Source organism: Pelodiscus sinensis, chromosome 9 (assembly GCF_052426305.1).
Source record: "Pelodiscus sinensis isolate ZL-2025 chromosome 9, ASM5242630v1, whole genome shotgun sequence".
NCBI classification, from domain to species: domain Eukaryota; kingdom Metazoa; phylum Chordata; order Testudines; family Trionychidae; genus Pelodiscus; species Pelodiscus sinensis.
The window spans coordinates 16,690,051-16,705,653 of NC_143060.1; the positions used below are offsets into that span (position 1 = coordinate 16,690,051).

Here is a 15,603-nt window from a genome sequence, read left to right on the forward strand (position 1 = left end):
AGCCATGCAGTCCTGGGTCAGCCCGGCCGGGGAGCAGCCACCAACCGCCCATAGCCCTGAGCCAGAGCGTGTCTCCACCATGGCATTGAAGCAGATACAGAAAGCGAGTGTGGCCGCACCGGGCCCTGCCAGGGGAGTGACGCCTGGGGTGTACCATGGGGATCCTGGGCAGAGACACATTTTGGGAGGGGAGCGGCAAGAGGGTTCTGTTGGGGGGAGGAGCTGTTTGGGAGGGGAACTGGGTGGGAGAGTATAGCAGAGGGACTAGTGAGGGAGGATCTATTGTAGGGGAAGGCACAGGGGAGAGAGAAGAACTGCAGGCAAAGGGCTGTACAAGAAGGCAGCTTGTAGGGGAGAGGGAGGGCCCCACTAGAAGGGAAGCTGATGGCAGAGAAGAGAGAGGATTGTAGGGGAAGACAGGCTATATGGGCAGCGAGAACTTTGTGAGGCCTATGTCAGAGGGTAGCAGTGAGCATTAAATCTTGGCGGTAGTTCTGCTCCTTGGCGTAATGGGGTTCTCATGTCTTTGCTTATAGTGGGGATATTGATGGTTTATTATTGCTTCTGGGAGACTCTTCTTTGTTCCTCTTCCCCCCGGAAATGGAATGTCAGTCTGTGGGTTGGAGGAGGATTGCCAGTAGCACCCTACAGTACTGGTGCTGTCCAGCTGCATAACAGTCTGGATGAAGTTTAATCTTGTGCAAACATTAATCTTCACAAGGCCCACGCAAGGTGGCCAGCCCTGACCCTCAGTTCTCCCTGTCCCTTCCCCTCACCTCGCTAGGCTGGAGCACCAGAGGAGTGAAGTGTCTCAGTTGGGGGCCACATCAGTGAGGGTTGGAGATTTTTGGAGAAGTTTTTTTGCTTCTCACTTGTGTGGTCCCTAGCTGATTTTTCTGTGGGTCAGTGACTGTCCCTCCCCCCTCCCTCCTGACCCAAAAAAGGCTCCCCATCCCTCCCATAAATAAAGAAAACATTGAAACCTTTTGTGTTGGAGATAATATTTTACTTTATTTAAAATGAAGTTTGATAAACAAACATGAGAAAGTTAAAATGCTTAATCTGTTTAATCGTTTAAATTAAACCGTTCTTCCTAGCTGCAGAAAATATGGTCGCCATACCCATCCTGCGCCTGCTCCATCCCCTTCCCTCCCCTCCCGCCGGCACACAGACCCGCGAATAAGTTAAATCTTAGCACACGTCTTCTGAAAGGTTGCCAACCCCTGGTCTAGCTATAATACCAACACTTCCACTGCTTACTGGTCTCTTAGAAGACATATACGGGTAAATTAGAGCTAAATAACAGCATGGACACTGAGCACCAGGACTGGTGGCTGCAAACAAACTTTATGGGACCATAGGAAACTTGGCCACACCCATGATAAGCAGATGTCTGGCTAACTAAAATCATGCTGCACCATGGATGTTGCCGGACCAGAGAGTTCAGACTAGAGAGGTTCAACCTGTATTGGGAAAAAAAAATCTTAGGGTTCAGTCTGTTCACAGAAGCATGGGGAGAACTGCTAGTTTACCACTTCGGGTCTTCCAGCAACACAACATAAATCAAAACAAACAAAAGGGGAAAAGGAGAGTTGACATTGTTGATACATTTTTGTGGGAAAGGAGGAAGGACTCAAGCTGCTGCTCCTTTTTTTAATACCAAAGAAGGAGAAAATGATACATTCCCATTTTCCTTCTTGTTACCAGATTTGCCTGTGACTCTGGGATGTGCTTATTTATTAGGGTTACTCTTATGGGGGAGGGGGAAGTGCTGTGAGCATGCTGCTTGTGCTCTCATATGGAGCTGTGCTTATCCCTGCTGCCAGTTCCCTCCCAATGGAGCTCTTCTGCAGGAACTATGTGCCCCAGAACTGGGTTCTTCCCACCATAGAATCAGACGAACATACAGACACTCACATCCACTAACAGAGCATGTGTGAGAGGACGGGTTAATCAGCATTCACAAGCTGACCCGTTATGTCCCTGAACTCAGTAGGCTGCGTTGCACAGCAGTGCCAAGCTGTGACCCTCATGTGCCCTTGGACTTAGTGGGCTGTGTTTAACAGAACTTGAACTTACTAACCTCATATGCCCCCAGGTTCAGCACCTCCCTGTCCCCACTTTCACACCACAATCGTTCTGCTAGTAACCTACCTGATGAGCACAGCCCATAGGATTTTGGGGCGCTACAGGGATCTTTAGCTTAGGTACAGGAAGTGTTGTTTCAGAGTGAATGAGGAAGCCAACTCAACAGCCCCGAGGGAGTGAGAGAGAGAAAAGAGAGAGAAGCAATCAGCTTAACAATGACAGTTATTTATTTCTAGGGAGTAACCATACAAGGGGAGACAAACCAACAAAACAGTTACAATATTAAACTTAAATCTGATTGCAAATGTTAGGGCTAGCAAACCATAACTGATCACAGAAGGCAAGGTCAGGAGGCTATGCCTAGGGAGAGGTGGGGAGGGAAGAGAGGGGTGAGAGAGAGAGAGAGAGAGAGAGAGATTTCCCTACTCCATGAAGTTTGAACTGATTGGGACTCCCAGATGGTGATGGTAGTTGGGGTCCTGAGTGTTGGAGACAGGCACAGCAGAGTAGAGCCCCCAGCACAATCACTCAGGAGCAGATGAAGTCCCAATGGAATTGATGCAAACTTTAGGTCCAGGCATCAGAACACTTTTCTTGAGCAAGGATAGGAGTTTTAGTAGGGAGATAACAATGGTTCACAGGGAACACTGGATTTGTTTATGGGGAAACAGAAGGTTCAAGGAATATTCTAAAGTTTTGTTTAGACTAAACAATAGAAACGGAACGTTCCTGACTATGGGTGGTGTTCCTTGAGAGAGCTCATAGCAAGTAGGCAGTTTCAGTATTTTGGAAATCAATAGAGGATCTATTACTACAATTGGTCTGATAATTACTGATTTGGGTGTGAATAGGCAGGGGTTCCTTATCATCCAGAGCTGAGATTTCCCATCAGGCAGTGCTTTCTGCTTTTGGTATCCCATAGTTCAGTGCGGTTCTTGCTTGGAAAGTGCTGTTCTTCATTCTGTATGCTAATGTAGATGTCTATCTGTTCTATCTTCAATGTAGATGAGGCTAGGGGTGTTTCCTTAATTCTATCACACGTGTCCAGAGGAGTTGAGATGCATTTTCCTCTGCCTTTTCATTGCTTTGTCTTTGGTTCAAGCACAGACCCGAGGGTGGAGATGGGGGTGTTCTCCATGAGTTTCATGCCCTAGCTCCCCAGAACTGGTAGGTAACACATTGCAGGTCACCTCTTAAGCAGAGGACTGATTCAGAGAGTGCGGATGGCTGATTTTAAAGATGTTTCCAATTGGGGAGATATTGTCAGGTATTGTCATTTTTGTTCTTTGTAAAATCTATGTTGTGTGTTAATATTTTACTGAAATGTATGTAAATTCTGTATTTTACCTACAGCCTGGGATAGGTACTGCAGAAATGCTATTGCTTAGCAGTGTAAGGGGTTTGTGTAGTTGGCTGTTAGGCTAGAGGTTTATTCTTTCTCAGTTTAATTAGTTGTTGTGTATTTAGCGCTGCACCATTTCATTTTCCAACAGAGGTGTGTTTGTTTCTTGTATAGGAAAGCCCATTGTGCTGTCCAAAGAGGTGGAGTCTGTTTTAGTTGGTGCTGCTATTCTAGGAGCTTGTGCTTCTGGCGATTTCGCTTCTGTACAGGTAGGTAATAATGGAAACTCCCAAATCCTACTGTTTCCAGTTTTCATTCACACTTTTATATCTGGCATCACACTCAGGTTATAATTAAAATGGAAGGAAAATGTAGGATCACTACTCAGCAAGGAAGATTCCAGTCTCCAATGTATTTACCAATTATTTTCTTCCTTTTGTTATACATGTATTTCTCTTGTGTATTGGAGAAACTTGTCTTTGAGCTGTAAGGTGAGGCAAGCACAAATCACTGCTTGTAGCGTTCACCTAGGTAACAGATAAATAGGAAAAGTGTTCAGTAAGGCCCAGATCTTTCAGTGCACTCCAGGACATGAATATGGCTGCACCTCAAAACAGTCTCAGGTCCTAACATTGTAACCACTGCTAATACATCCACTCTTTCATCCCAGCCTATCACATTCATGGTTAGCCCTACTTCCACTTCCTGGCACTGGGAAATCTTAAACATAGACCACACTGTAAAACTTCCATGTTGTTATAAATATTGCAGTGACTGCCGCAGTGACTCAAGGGTCACTACTAAGGATGGAATTTAAGAATCTTTGTTCCAAAAACATCGACTCTGGCTACTTAACTTTGTTAACTTTAGTAGAAGTAGCATTCGAACTTTTATCTTTTGTATATCAGCTGCTAGAGGATGACATAGTCACAAACATTTAAACAGATGTTGAATGGTTTCATGCTGAGTTGTACACATTGTGCACTAAACCTGTGGTGTCCAACCAGTTCTGAAGCAGTAGCCATAGCGGACTAGCTACACTCAACCAGCCAAATAGCCACAGGTGGCCAGCGGCTAGTGTTGGACACCATCGCACTAGACTGTAAATTATAATGCAATTGCAAATACTCTTTCCAGGACAGCCTCTGCCTTCATTTTTTTAAGGCAAGCACAGAAATTGTTAAATGAAATTTTAAACAGAAACTGAATAGTGGGGCAGATCCACAACTGGTATAAATTAACATAGTTCCATTGAAGCCAATAAGCAGATTTACACCAGTTGAACATTTGGGTAAGTGTTCCAAATTTTTCCAAACAGATTCTGCTGAATGATCTGGATTAGCTGTGAATAGCCGTTTTCTTTCATGAGAATTCTCTCAGGCCAGGTCTACACTAAAGGGGAAAGTCTAATCAAGATATGTAACTCCAGCAACATTAATGACATAGCTGGAGTTGACGAACCTTAATTTGCGTTTCCTCACTGTCACTTTCTGTTGGCTTCCCTTATTCCTCAGAGGACCAGGAGTATTGGCCACCAATGGAGGTGCCCTCTGGGTTTGATTTAGCAAGTCTTAACTAGACACGGTAAATCTTCAAACACCAGAAGATTGATCACAGTAGCATCGATCTTCCCCAGTGTTTAGACATAGCCTCAGAAAAGTGAATCTTCTTGCATCAAATTAAGAATCTTGTATTGTAGCGTACCTGTATTGTACCCTTGTGGTGCTTGCAATTAGAACTCTATAATTCTGAAAAATATAATTGATTTCAGTAAAAGCTTCTCGTGACAGGGCTTCATATTTAATTATTGCTCTTCCATTAATCTTTTGAAGATTATCTTCTGGCCTCAGATATATGGGTACTTAGTTTAAATTACGCTGTCATACACACTGATACTTGGTGAGTTAATATTTCAAAACGCACAGTACCATGTCTGGTTTTGTAAATGTTGGTAACTCCTATGCTATGAAGTTGCTCAGAGTCAGATGCCTTTTCTCATGTGTGTAGGGTTTTTTTATTTTAAACATGTCTCCTTATCTTGGCATACCCAAAATTTTTCAAAAAGTATAATCCACCCAGGAAAGTCAGAATAAATACCCTGTCAAATACTACAGTGCAGCAGACTCCTTCAAATACTTTTCTCCTGTAAACTGCAGCTGGACCCTTTCAGCCAATTACATCACAGATCTATTACATTTACTTCCTTCAGTGAAAAGATTGTGATGATATCCCTTGGGGAAACCTCATTCTAGAAGCTTAAGTACACCCTTTTAAATTAGGAACACAGTAACCCCTGATGGATAACCTTGGACAGGTCATTTAAAATCTCTATGCCTCTGTTTCCCTATGTAACTAACAAGCTGATACTGACCTTTGAGATCTGCTGATGAAAAGCACTGTAAGAGCTAATACCTAGATCTGGGCTACTCAACGTTGGAAGCTCTGAGGGGCCACAATGATACTCAAAGCGCATGCCGAGGGCCGCAACTTTAATGTGGTTGCATATACATGCAAATAGATATGCAAATATATGCAAATAGCACCTTTCACACTGATGGGCATGAATACAAAGCACTTCCCACAATGCCTTGGCATCTCCTCCCTGGGGGCTAGAAACACCGACACCCTGTATCTATCTGTTCCAGCCAGCCAACCTGCCTGCATCTTTCAGTGCTCACCCCACTGGGGAGATGCCTAGCCATTGTGGAATGTGTTCCCAGCGGAGGCCATGTTCAAAGGATACAAACCACACTGCGGGCCAGAAACAAATGGGCCGCAGGCTGCATGTGGCCCACGGGCCACTTTTTGAGTAGGCCTGACCTAGGTCATACTGTTGAAATGGTACTTGTCGAGACGTGGCATGAGCACTTTTTGACTATCCTCATCAGTGTCTGTAGAATTTGAAATTAAGATTGTTGACTACCATAGTGAGGCAGACTGACCTCCCACAGACTCGGAGGAGGAGGAACCCCTCACGCAGTCCTGGTGGGCAGAGCCAAGTCATATTCACCCCTCCAGCTGGAAGTCAGTGGGCAGGACAGGAAGTATAAAAGGTGGATCTGAAAGCTCAGTTGGGCTACAGCTGCAGGAGGAACCAGACACCTCCTGTTTGCTCCCAAACTGGGAAACTGCTGCTGACCATGGAGGGGCTGAGGACTGGCCAAAATAGAGGTTTGCTGCTTGACCCTGAGGACAGGCCCAAGCTACAAACTCACTGCCCTGCCCTGCCCTTCCCTGCCTGAGGGCCTGGGCTACCTATCTGCTTTGCTGCTCAACCTTGAATACACGTCCAAGCTATAGATTCTTGCTGCATCACTAATTCCCCACAACAGGTGATGCCCCTAGACGCAGAGAGGCAAACTGGCCTCCTATGAACCCGGAGGGGAAGGAACTGCACTACTGAACCACTACAGATACCTAAATATTTGGTACCTTCATCCATTCCTATGCACCTAAGTAAAAATGGTCTGGTTTTTCTGATGTGCTGAACACCTACATTACCATTAACCTCAAATGTTCAGAAATGTTTCTGAAGGTGCTGTATTGTAATATTTGATACAAAGTCTTTTGACAGCCTATCTGAATCAGCTATTGCATTCCTGAATCAGTCAGTGGCTCTCACTGAAGCATAACATTCAAAATAATACATTTGATCCTTTGATAAAGACATTGCATGATGGCATATGGCCAGTCATCAGTTGCAAACTATGCTTTTCTGCGAGGAGACTTCATCATGATCAAAATGCACATGCAAAAAAGAATTAGCTTATAAAGTCAAAGACTTATGGCTCTCATTTAAATTTCAAATGTGTGATGTTCAGTACTGCTAAGGTGCAATTATGTTGTTAATTTACAAGTGTTGTTATTGCAATTGCATGTGCAACTTGACATTTTCGCATGCCAGTGGCCATTAGATGCATATCTGGCATTTTGAGTATAAAAATAAGTTATTTGAATGAATAATAACAGTAATTGTGCACAAATTTGGCATATATAAACTGGTGGGAGAATTTAGCGAAAAAAAAACCAATCACATTCAGCAATGCTTTTTCATTCTTTAAATAAAACAGTTTATGATAAGGAATGAATAAAAAAGTAAACATAGCAGATAAAAGAATGATGGGAAAACTCCCTGGTCTGAAGTTCAGTCCAGTCTTATGACCTGTAGAACCTGACCCTTCCTAAAGGCAGCCTCTTTTTCTTGTCTTCCAAGTATTCACTCTCATAGGGTCTGATTCAGACCCTGTTCATGTCAATGGCATGGTTTCCATTGACTTTAATGAGCTTTGGATCAGGAACAAGTCCATAGCAGTGCCTTAAAAAGCCCCTGTACGTGTGAGAGGGGGAAACTAATCTGTCTCTCTAGGTATTTATATCATCCTCATTACCATGGTATCTGAGCATCTTGTTCACTAGGGAGCAGGTCGTGCACTTGAATCTTGTCACAGCACTCAGTTATATTCCTGTAACTTGGGAGAAAAATCACACCATAAATGTTTCCACAGAACACATTTTCAGAACATGCTACTGGTTAAAATATGTTACCTGCAACATACAGTAATACTAGTTGCACAGCGCTAGAGACCATTTACATAATTAAAAAATAGTTTTAATGGGGAATCTATGTATTAACTATGCTACAATTAGAAGCAAGAAGCCATGTAAGCCCCATACTCTTGATTAAATTTATATGCAGTGGGGTAATCTGATTTTCATTAACTTTATCTCCTTTCTCTCACACACCCTTTTGCAGGCCTCTTCCCACCTAATACCATTCTCAGTGCTGCTGCCATAAATTATGGTTAGCTTTATTATAATGTTTGCCAATAGAAGACATTATTATTGACTGTTATGATAGTGATGTAGTGTAGCTCTTTTTTCAGAGCTCTTTGTTTGTCCAAAATAACAAGGAGGCAGATTATTGTAAGGCCTTTGCTTGATTTTTACATAGTCCTTACCCAGTCATTCATTTAAGTGGGTGTTTTGATTGGATTTGTCCTAGTAATTTTGGCAACTTGTTAAAAAGTGATTTTGGAATACCTTGGTTTCTGATTTCTCAGCACGAAGTACCTCAAAGTGGTCTGAGGTGAAGATTGGGCTTCTTTAGAATGTCACAAGTTAGACATCCAACTAGGCCATCCAAAATTTCTAGTCCTTTTTTAATCCTGGCCTTCATTTGTAGTGCTCTGCCACCCAAGGTGTTAATTGCTAAGCAGAAAGTTAAAATAAAATAAGAACTAGTAACTACAGTTGAACTTTGCCTATGTCTGTCTCCTCATGACTGGAAGAAGCATTGGAACTCGACTCTGCCTTCCTTTCTTGTTCACTTTGCACTCTGTAGAGCCCCAGACATGTGGCATACCTTCTTCAGGTTCCATGATCATGGTGCTGCACAGACAGACCTCACAGCTGTGGGGTGATCCTTGATCTGGAGGAGGGGGAACACAGAAGTACAATAGTGATATCGTTTAGAAAATCTCTAAAGAATACCATTCCTTATGCAGGGTAGTGAATTATCTGTATGTCAATATATTTTACCCAAAAGCCCACTTAAATGTATAGGAATCTCTCCATTGACCTTCCTGGGGTTTTGATCAGAGTCATTATTTATATTTACTGCAGCAATTATGGTTTCTTACTTGAAGTAGCTATACTGTAGCCCTAAGCATGCTTCTTCTCACAAAGCACTAAGCACCAGTTTATCGCCGGACTTTCTCTCCGCTTATACAGTAATACTCTTAAGTGCTCTTTAAGGGGTACACTGCATAGATTTTTTTTTCCCCCCAAAAGCAGTCAGATTCCAACTTTTAAATCTTGCAAATTTTTTCTTTTGATAGGATTTCAATACTTTATTTGAAATATTCTATCTTAAAGATGAGAGCAAGTCACCAGGAATGCATTAATGACTCCTGGATTAAAGGGGATTTCTTTTAAAATATCATATTGCCCTTTTATTCATTATCTTTATTGACCACATCTGTGCTAACAGAGTTTTCAGAATACAGAACATCTTGCAAAGAAATGTTTGAAATGAAGGTTACTGCAAAATTTGTAACAGCCCATGTTACAATCTAATTTGCCAGATTCCAGTGTGGGGTTAAAAACCCATGTCTTGATTCAAAACTTCAATTTCATCTTTAGGTAATTCTACCAAGAAAAGATTTATAACATTCATCTCTGATGCCTGGTCACCATGTGTTGTTCCTTCAAAGAATGTTGAGTTCCCTATTTTCCTCTTCATGTATCCCTTCTGTATGTGTTTTTTTCTTCTCTTTGGTAAAGAGGAATTAAAACAATGGTCTACCCAATAAAAGAATGCTCAGCATGATCAAAATTTCCTCCCATTTCGTCCTTGATTATGTAAATCTCTAGAATCTCCTGAGGGGGAAAAAAGACTGTTTTCCTTTTTTGTGATTTGGTTTTGTCTTTTAATTTGCACCAGCTATGCACTGTTTTCTTTTAGCTGGTTAGTTATGTTTCTATAGCTGCAAGCTATAAAAACAGCCCACCTGGCTCAGCATTGACACACAGGAGACAATGCATGGTGGTGGTTCGTTGCCATATAAAATTGCAGGGTGTGAAGGATTTTTGAAATGTATATGTCCGTGAATGAAGTGGCCTTAGCACGGCTACCACGATGAGCCAGTTCAGGGCTGGGGAACCTTTTCTAGGTCAGGGGCCACTGACCCACAGAAAAATCAGTCCGGGGCTGAACACAAGTGAGAAACAAACCCCGCCCCCCCAAACAAACAAACAAACAAAAAATCCTTCACTGATGTGGCCCCTGATTGAGAAGAAGAAAAACACTCCCCACATTCCCCTCCCACACCAGAGCCTAGGGGAGCCCAACCTAGGAGATCTTGTGTACTCCAGCCCCACAGTGGGGTAGTGGTGGGGCCGGAGTGCCAGCACAGGCTCCCCAATGCTAAGGGCAGCCCTTAGCCTCAATCCAGGCAAGCCAGGGGCCAGATGCGGCCCTTGGGTCTGAGGTTTCCCACCCCTGATTTAGAGGCTAATTGAGCAGGAGGGTTCTGCTTCACTGTCTATGCACATTGCTGTGTGATTGTTTTGTATAGAAAAGTTATAGTTTCCAGTTTATATCAGCAATTCCTCCTAGGTAAAAGTGTTCAATAAATAAATGTCAGAGTTTCAGTACTTGGAAAGCATCTAAGCATGTTGTGAGAGTGACTGCAAATAAATAAGAACATAAGAACGGCCGTACTGGGTCAGACCAAAGGTCCATCTAGCCCAGTATCCTGTCTGACGACAGCGGCCAGCACCAGGTGCCCCGGAGGGGGTGGACCTAAGACAATGATCAAGTGATTTGTCTTGTGCGATCCATCTCCAGCCTCTGACAAACAGAGGCCAGGGACACCTTTTCTATCCCCTGGCTAATAGCCTTTTATGGACCTAACCTTCATGAAATTATCTAACTTCTCTTTACACTCTGTTATAGTCCTAGCCTTCACAGCCTCCTCTGGCAAGGAGTTCCACAGGTTGACTATGCGCTTTGTGAAGAAGAACTTTCTTTTTAGTTTTAAACCTGCTACCCATTCATTTCATTTGGTGTCCTCTAGTTCTTCTGTTATGGGAACTAATAAATAACTTTTCTTTATTCACCCTCTCCACACCACTCATGATTTTATATACCTCTATCATATCCCCCCTCAGTCTCCTCTTTTCTAAACTAAAAAGTCCCAGTCGCTTTAGCCTCTCTTCATATGGGACCCATTCCAAACCCCTAATCATTTTAGTTGCTCTTTTCTGAACCCTTTCCAAGGCCAAAATATCTTTTTTGAGGTGAGGAGACCACATCTGTACACAGTATTCAAGATGTGGGTGTACCATAGTATTATACAGGGGCAGTTAGATATTCTGTGTCTTATTTTCTATTCCTTTCTTAATAATTCCTAACATCCTATTTGCCTTTTTGACCGCCACTGCACACTGTGTGGAAGTTTTCAGAGAACTGTCCACGATAACTCCAAGATCTCTTTCCTGATTTGTCGTAGCCAAATTAGCCCCCATCATACTGTACATATAGTTGGGGTTATTTTTTCCAACATGCATTACTTTACACTTATCCACATAAAATTTCATTTGCCATTTTGTTGCCCAGTCACTCAGTTTGGTGAGATCTTTCTAAAGTTCTTCACAGTTTGCTTCTGTCTTGACTATCTTAAACAGTTTAGTATCATCTGCAAACTTTACCACCTCATTGCTTACCCCTTTTTCCAGATAATTTATGAATAAGTTGAACAGAGTTGGTCCCAGGACTGACCCTTGAGGGACACCACTAGTTACCCCTCTCCATTGTGAAAATTTACCATTCATTCCTACCTTTTGTTTCCTGTCTTTTAACCAGTTCTCAATCCATGAAAGGACCTTCCCTCTTATCCCATGACAATGTAATTTACACAAGAGCCTTTGGTGAGGGACCTTGTTAAAGGCTTTCTGAAAATCTAAATATACTATATCTACTGGATCCCCCTTGTCCACATGTTTGCTAACCCCTTCAAAAAACTTTAATAGATTAGTAAGACATGATTTCCCTTTACAGAAACAATGTTGACTTTTGCCCAACAAATTATGTTCTTCTACATGCCTGACAATTTTATTCTTTGTTATTGTGTCGATTAATTTGCCCGGTACTGAAGTTAGACTTACCAATCTATAATTGCCAGGATCGCCTCTAAAGCCCTTTTTAATAATATATAAATAACACAATAAGTGTGATCAGTGGGCTACATGTGCATCTACACCTGTGGATTCCTGAACATATGCATCTCTCTCTCTTCCTGTATTCCTCCAGTGCTTTGTAGCTCTATCTCTCCTCCACCCACTATTCTGTGTGTCCAACTTCCTCTGTGTTCTCACCCCTTTGGAACCAGACTCCCCCAGTAAGTTGTGTCCCCCTCCAAGAAGTACATTGCTCCCCATTTTGGAAAGAGGGCCAGTAGTTTCCTATAGCTTCTCCAGTTCTGTGGGGGGAGAGAATGTGCTTCCTCTTGTTCTACTAGAGCAATGCTGAACTTCTGCTTCTGGCTCCTCCTGCAGACTGAGTATGATGTTGCCTCTGTCCAGCACATGCAGAACTTTGATCTCTACTTACCAGCTCTTGGGCAGCCCCACAGATGAAGAAGTGTTGAGCCTGCCTGCCCCACAACAGCACTCCAGTGTCTAGAATGGCTTCCAGTTCCCTCCCTCCCTGACCTCTCCTCCACCACACTGGCAAATTTGAGGGAGAAAGTTCCCTTCTCATTCCCCTTGGGTGTGTCTAGACTACATGCCTCCGACGGAGGCATGTAGATTAGCCAGATCGGAAGAGGGAAATGAAGCCGCGATTAAAATAATCGCGGCTTCATTTAAATTTAAATGGCTGCCCCGATCTGCCGATCAGCTGTTTGTCGGCAGATCGGGGCAGTCTGGACGCGATGCGCCGACAAAGAAGCCTTTCTTCATCGGCACAGGTAAACCTGGTTTCACGAGGCTTACCTGTGCCGATGAAGAAAGGCTTCTTTGTCGGCGCGTTGCGTCCAGACTGCCCCGATCTGCCGACAAACAGCTGATCGGCAGATCGGGGCAGCCATTTAAATTTAAATGAAGCCGCGGCTTCATTTCCCTCTTCCGATCTGGCTAATCTACATGCCTCCGTCGAAGGAGGCATGTAGTCTAGACACACCCCTTATGATTATGCTTTCATCTGCGATCCATTTTTCGCATGTCTGAAAGGGATCATTGGCTCCCATTTCTGAGCCTCACATTCTGTTTGCTCCAGTAGTGAGATCATAGTTTTGAATTGACATCTGTGTGTTGCCATGGAAATAACTCTGATGTCTGTGGTTAAATTAAGAGTCAAATATGGGCAGAAATCTTTGACCTATAAGAAAAGAACCCAACATTAAAACACACAATGGAGTTGAATGGAGTTGATTTTTAACTATGATGTATGTGAGATATTCCACATTTGAAAGTAACTTGTGAAATCGTTTGCAGTTTTTTTCTCTGCTGTCTCTGAGAGGTAAGCAGAAAGCTATCTAGATGCTGCTGTGACTAGCACTGTATAATTACTTAAGAAATTGGTTGCCTCATATAAACAGCCATTGTAGTTGAGCAGCTGAGCTACCTGTAGACATCAATTGAATGTCCCCTGAAGCATTCCCATTAGCCATATGGACATAGGGCATCTTAATATTCCTTTAAAAATGATGGATATGTGAGTAAAGTCCATAAGTACCAAAGGGATGTGTTGCCTGCTTGAAATTATAATAGTAATTATGACATGTTTGAAATGATTAGTTCATAATTCCCATTTACAAGAACTTGAAATTGTTTTATTCATGCACTGCTTGGATCTTCTAAATGTAGTGGAACCATGTAACACATGATGTGCTGTAAGAGCACACGTCATAATTGCCTGGCCTGGGGAAGAGGCTCATATTGGCTCACTCAGAGAGGAATAAAGCTCCAGATCATGTTGTTTGAGTCTTTGAACCAGCTCCTCCACTGGCATAATTTTGTGTAGCTCCATTGCCTTCAGTATAGCTATACTGATATACACTAGCTAAAGATCTGGTCCTATATTTTTCCACCATCCATAGCCAGTTTGGTCAAGGACTGATGTGAGACTATCTGCTTCTCTGTTTTTAAAAAGGAAAACCAGGGGAAATTGGGGAGTTATAGTTCTTGCCTTTGAAAATGTTAATAACGGGGTAGACAACATCAACAGAGGAAATAAAATGACTTCTCCCTGTTGAGGTAGACAAGTCTCCTTCCCTCATCTCATTAAAAATGAAGAGCACTCTTGTTTTTAAGCAGGGTAAATTAGTAATTAAGTGCTATAATCAACTTGTGTAAACAGTATGGAATGAGAGAAGCAAATTAATCATTTTGTTGGCTTGCTTTTACCTTATTAATGCACCTTTTACTAAGGGGCTTTCTGCAGTGTCAGGATATTTTTTTATTCTCAAATCTTTTAATCAAAGCAATTTTGATAGGGGAAAAGAAGGTTTAGATGGCTATTCTGAGGCAACAAGATGTTCAGGAGGAAATGGTTTGGGGTGGTCTGATCTTGTGGCTTTGGTCTTCAACAATGTCAAAGGATTTCGGATAAATTCACATGCTTGAAGTTTGAGTCCACAGTTTACTGCAGATCATGTGGTCTGGTTCCTGGAAAAGGCAGGTGATTACTTCTGATTTATATTATATAAGTACATTTGGTTTTTGTGAGACATGCCTCTCCACAGGGAGAAGTCATCCATTTATCCACAGGAAGACATGGTGTAAGAAGAGTTAGTTCAAGTTTCAGTTACACAAATTATGTATCCTTCGCTGGGAGCACCATGTTAGAGTAGAAGATAGCTGAGTCTTCATAGCCATTCAGTTCTTAACCTCTCTGCTTTGACTGGCAACAAATAGGTTATATAAAGTCATGGATGAGGCCTCTTGCACCCACTTGGTACCGCACAAGATTTTGATTCAAATATTAGAATTATATACAATTAACTTGGCACACATTAAATAGATTAAACACTGGCTCCCAACCAGGTCTCAAAAATAACTGTAAATGGGGAATTTGTCATTGAGGTGTGTGTTTCCAATGGTGTCCTATAGGAATTAGGAAATGTTAGAAAGTGTGTAATTGAATAGTTGTGTAACTACGTCAAATTTTAGTGGTTACATGATTATTCGATAGTCCCTGGAGGCGGGGCCAGCAGCCAGTGCGCTCCCGGCCTCTCTCCCAGGGAGTCCATTGCCATGCCATGCTGCTGCCTCTCTGTCCAGGGCAGCAGCGTGGGGGGGCAGGCAGGAGCTGGTCCGCGAGGGGAGCCAGTTTTAAAAAAAGCTCCCCGCACAGACCAGCTCTCTCCTGCTGACTGTCTGTGCCAGGCCAGACTGGCAGGGGACAGAGGCTGCTCCATAGGATCCCAGAGTAGCTTTTGTCTGTGCGGCGTTCAGACCCCCCTTGGGCAGAGGATGCTGCGAGCCCAGACCCACCACGGATAGAGGCTGCTTTACAGCAGTCTCTCCAGAACCGTCCCCCACTGCTGCTTCTGATAGATGCAGCAGCACAGGGGCAGGCAGGCAGGCAGCACTGGCTCCTGCCTGCCTTCTCCCTCCCTCTGCCTCTGTAGGAGGCAGCAAGGGGTAGTAGGCGGGTCTATGGAATCGGC

General features: G+C 43.1%; 1 protein-coding gene across 12 annotated transcripts in view; it reads left to right on the forward strand.

Moving 5' to 3' along the window:
• Window positions 1–15,603, forward strand: part of FGGY (FGGY carbohydrate kinase domain containing) — a 312,982-nt gene that overhangs the window by 261,685 nt on the left and 35,694 nt on the right. For 11 of the 12 annotated variants that reach the window (XR_012905874.2, XR_012905876.2, XR_012905877.2 and 8 more), the window contains one exon: window positions 3,605–3,699. Coding sequence is in view for 3 of the 12 variants with exons in the window: in XM_089780444.1 (XP_089636570.1) it covers window positions 3,605–3,699 (95 nt within the window). In the remaining 9 variants the exon portion in view is untranslated. Of the gene's footprint in view, window positions 1–3,604; window positions 3,700–9,571; window positions 12,694–15,603 lie in introns of those variants that run through there. The other variant, XM_075936091.2, reaches the window with a different exon arrangement.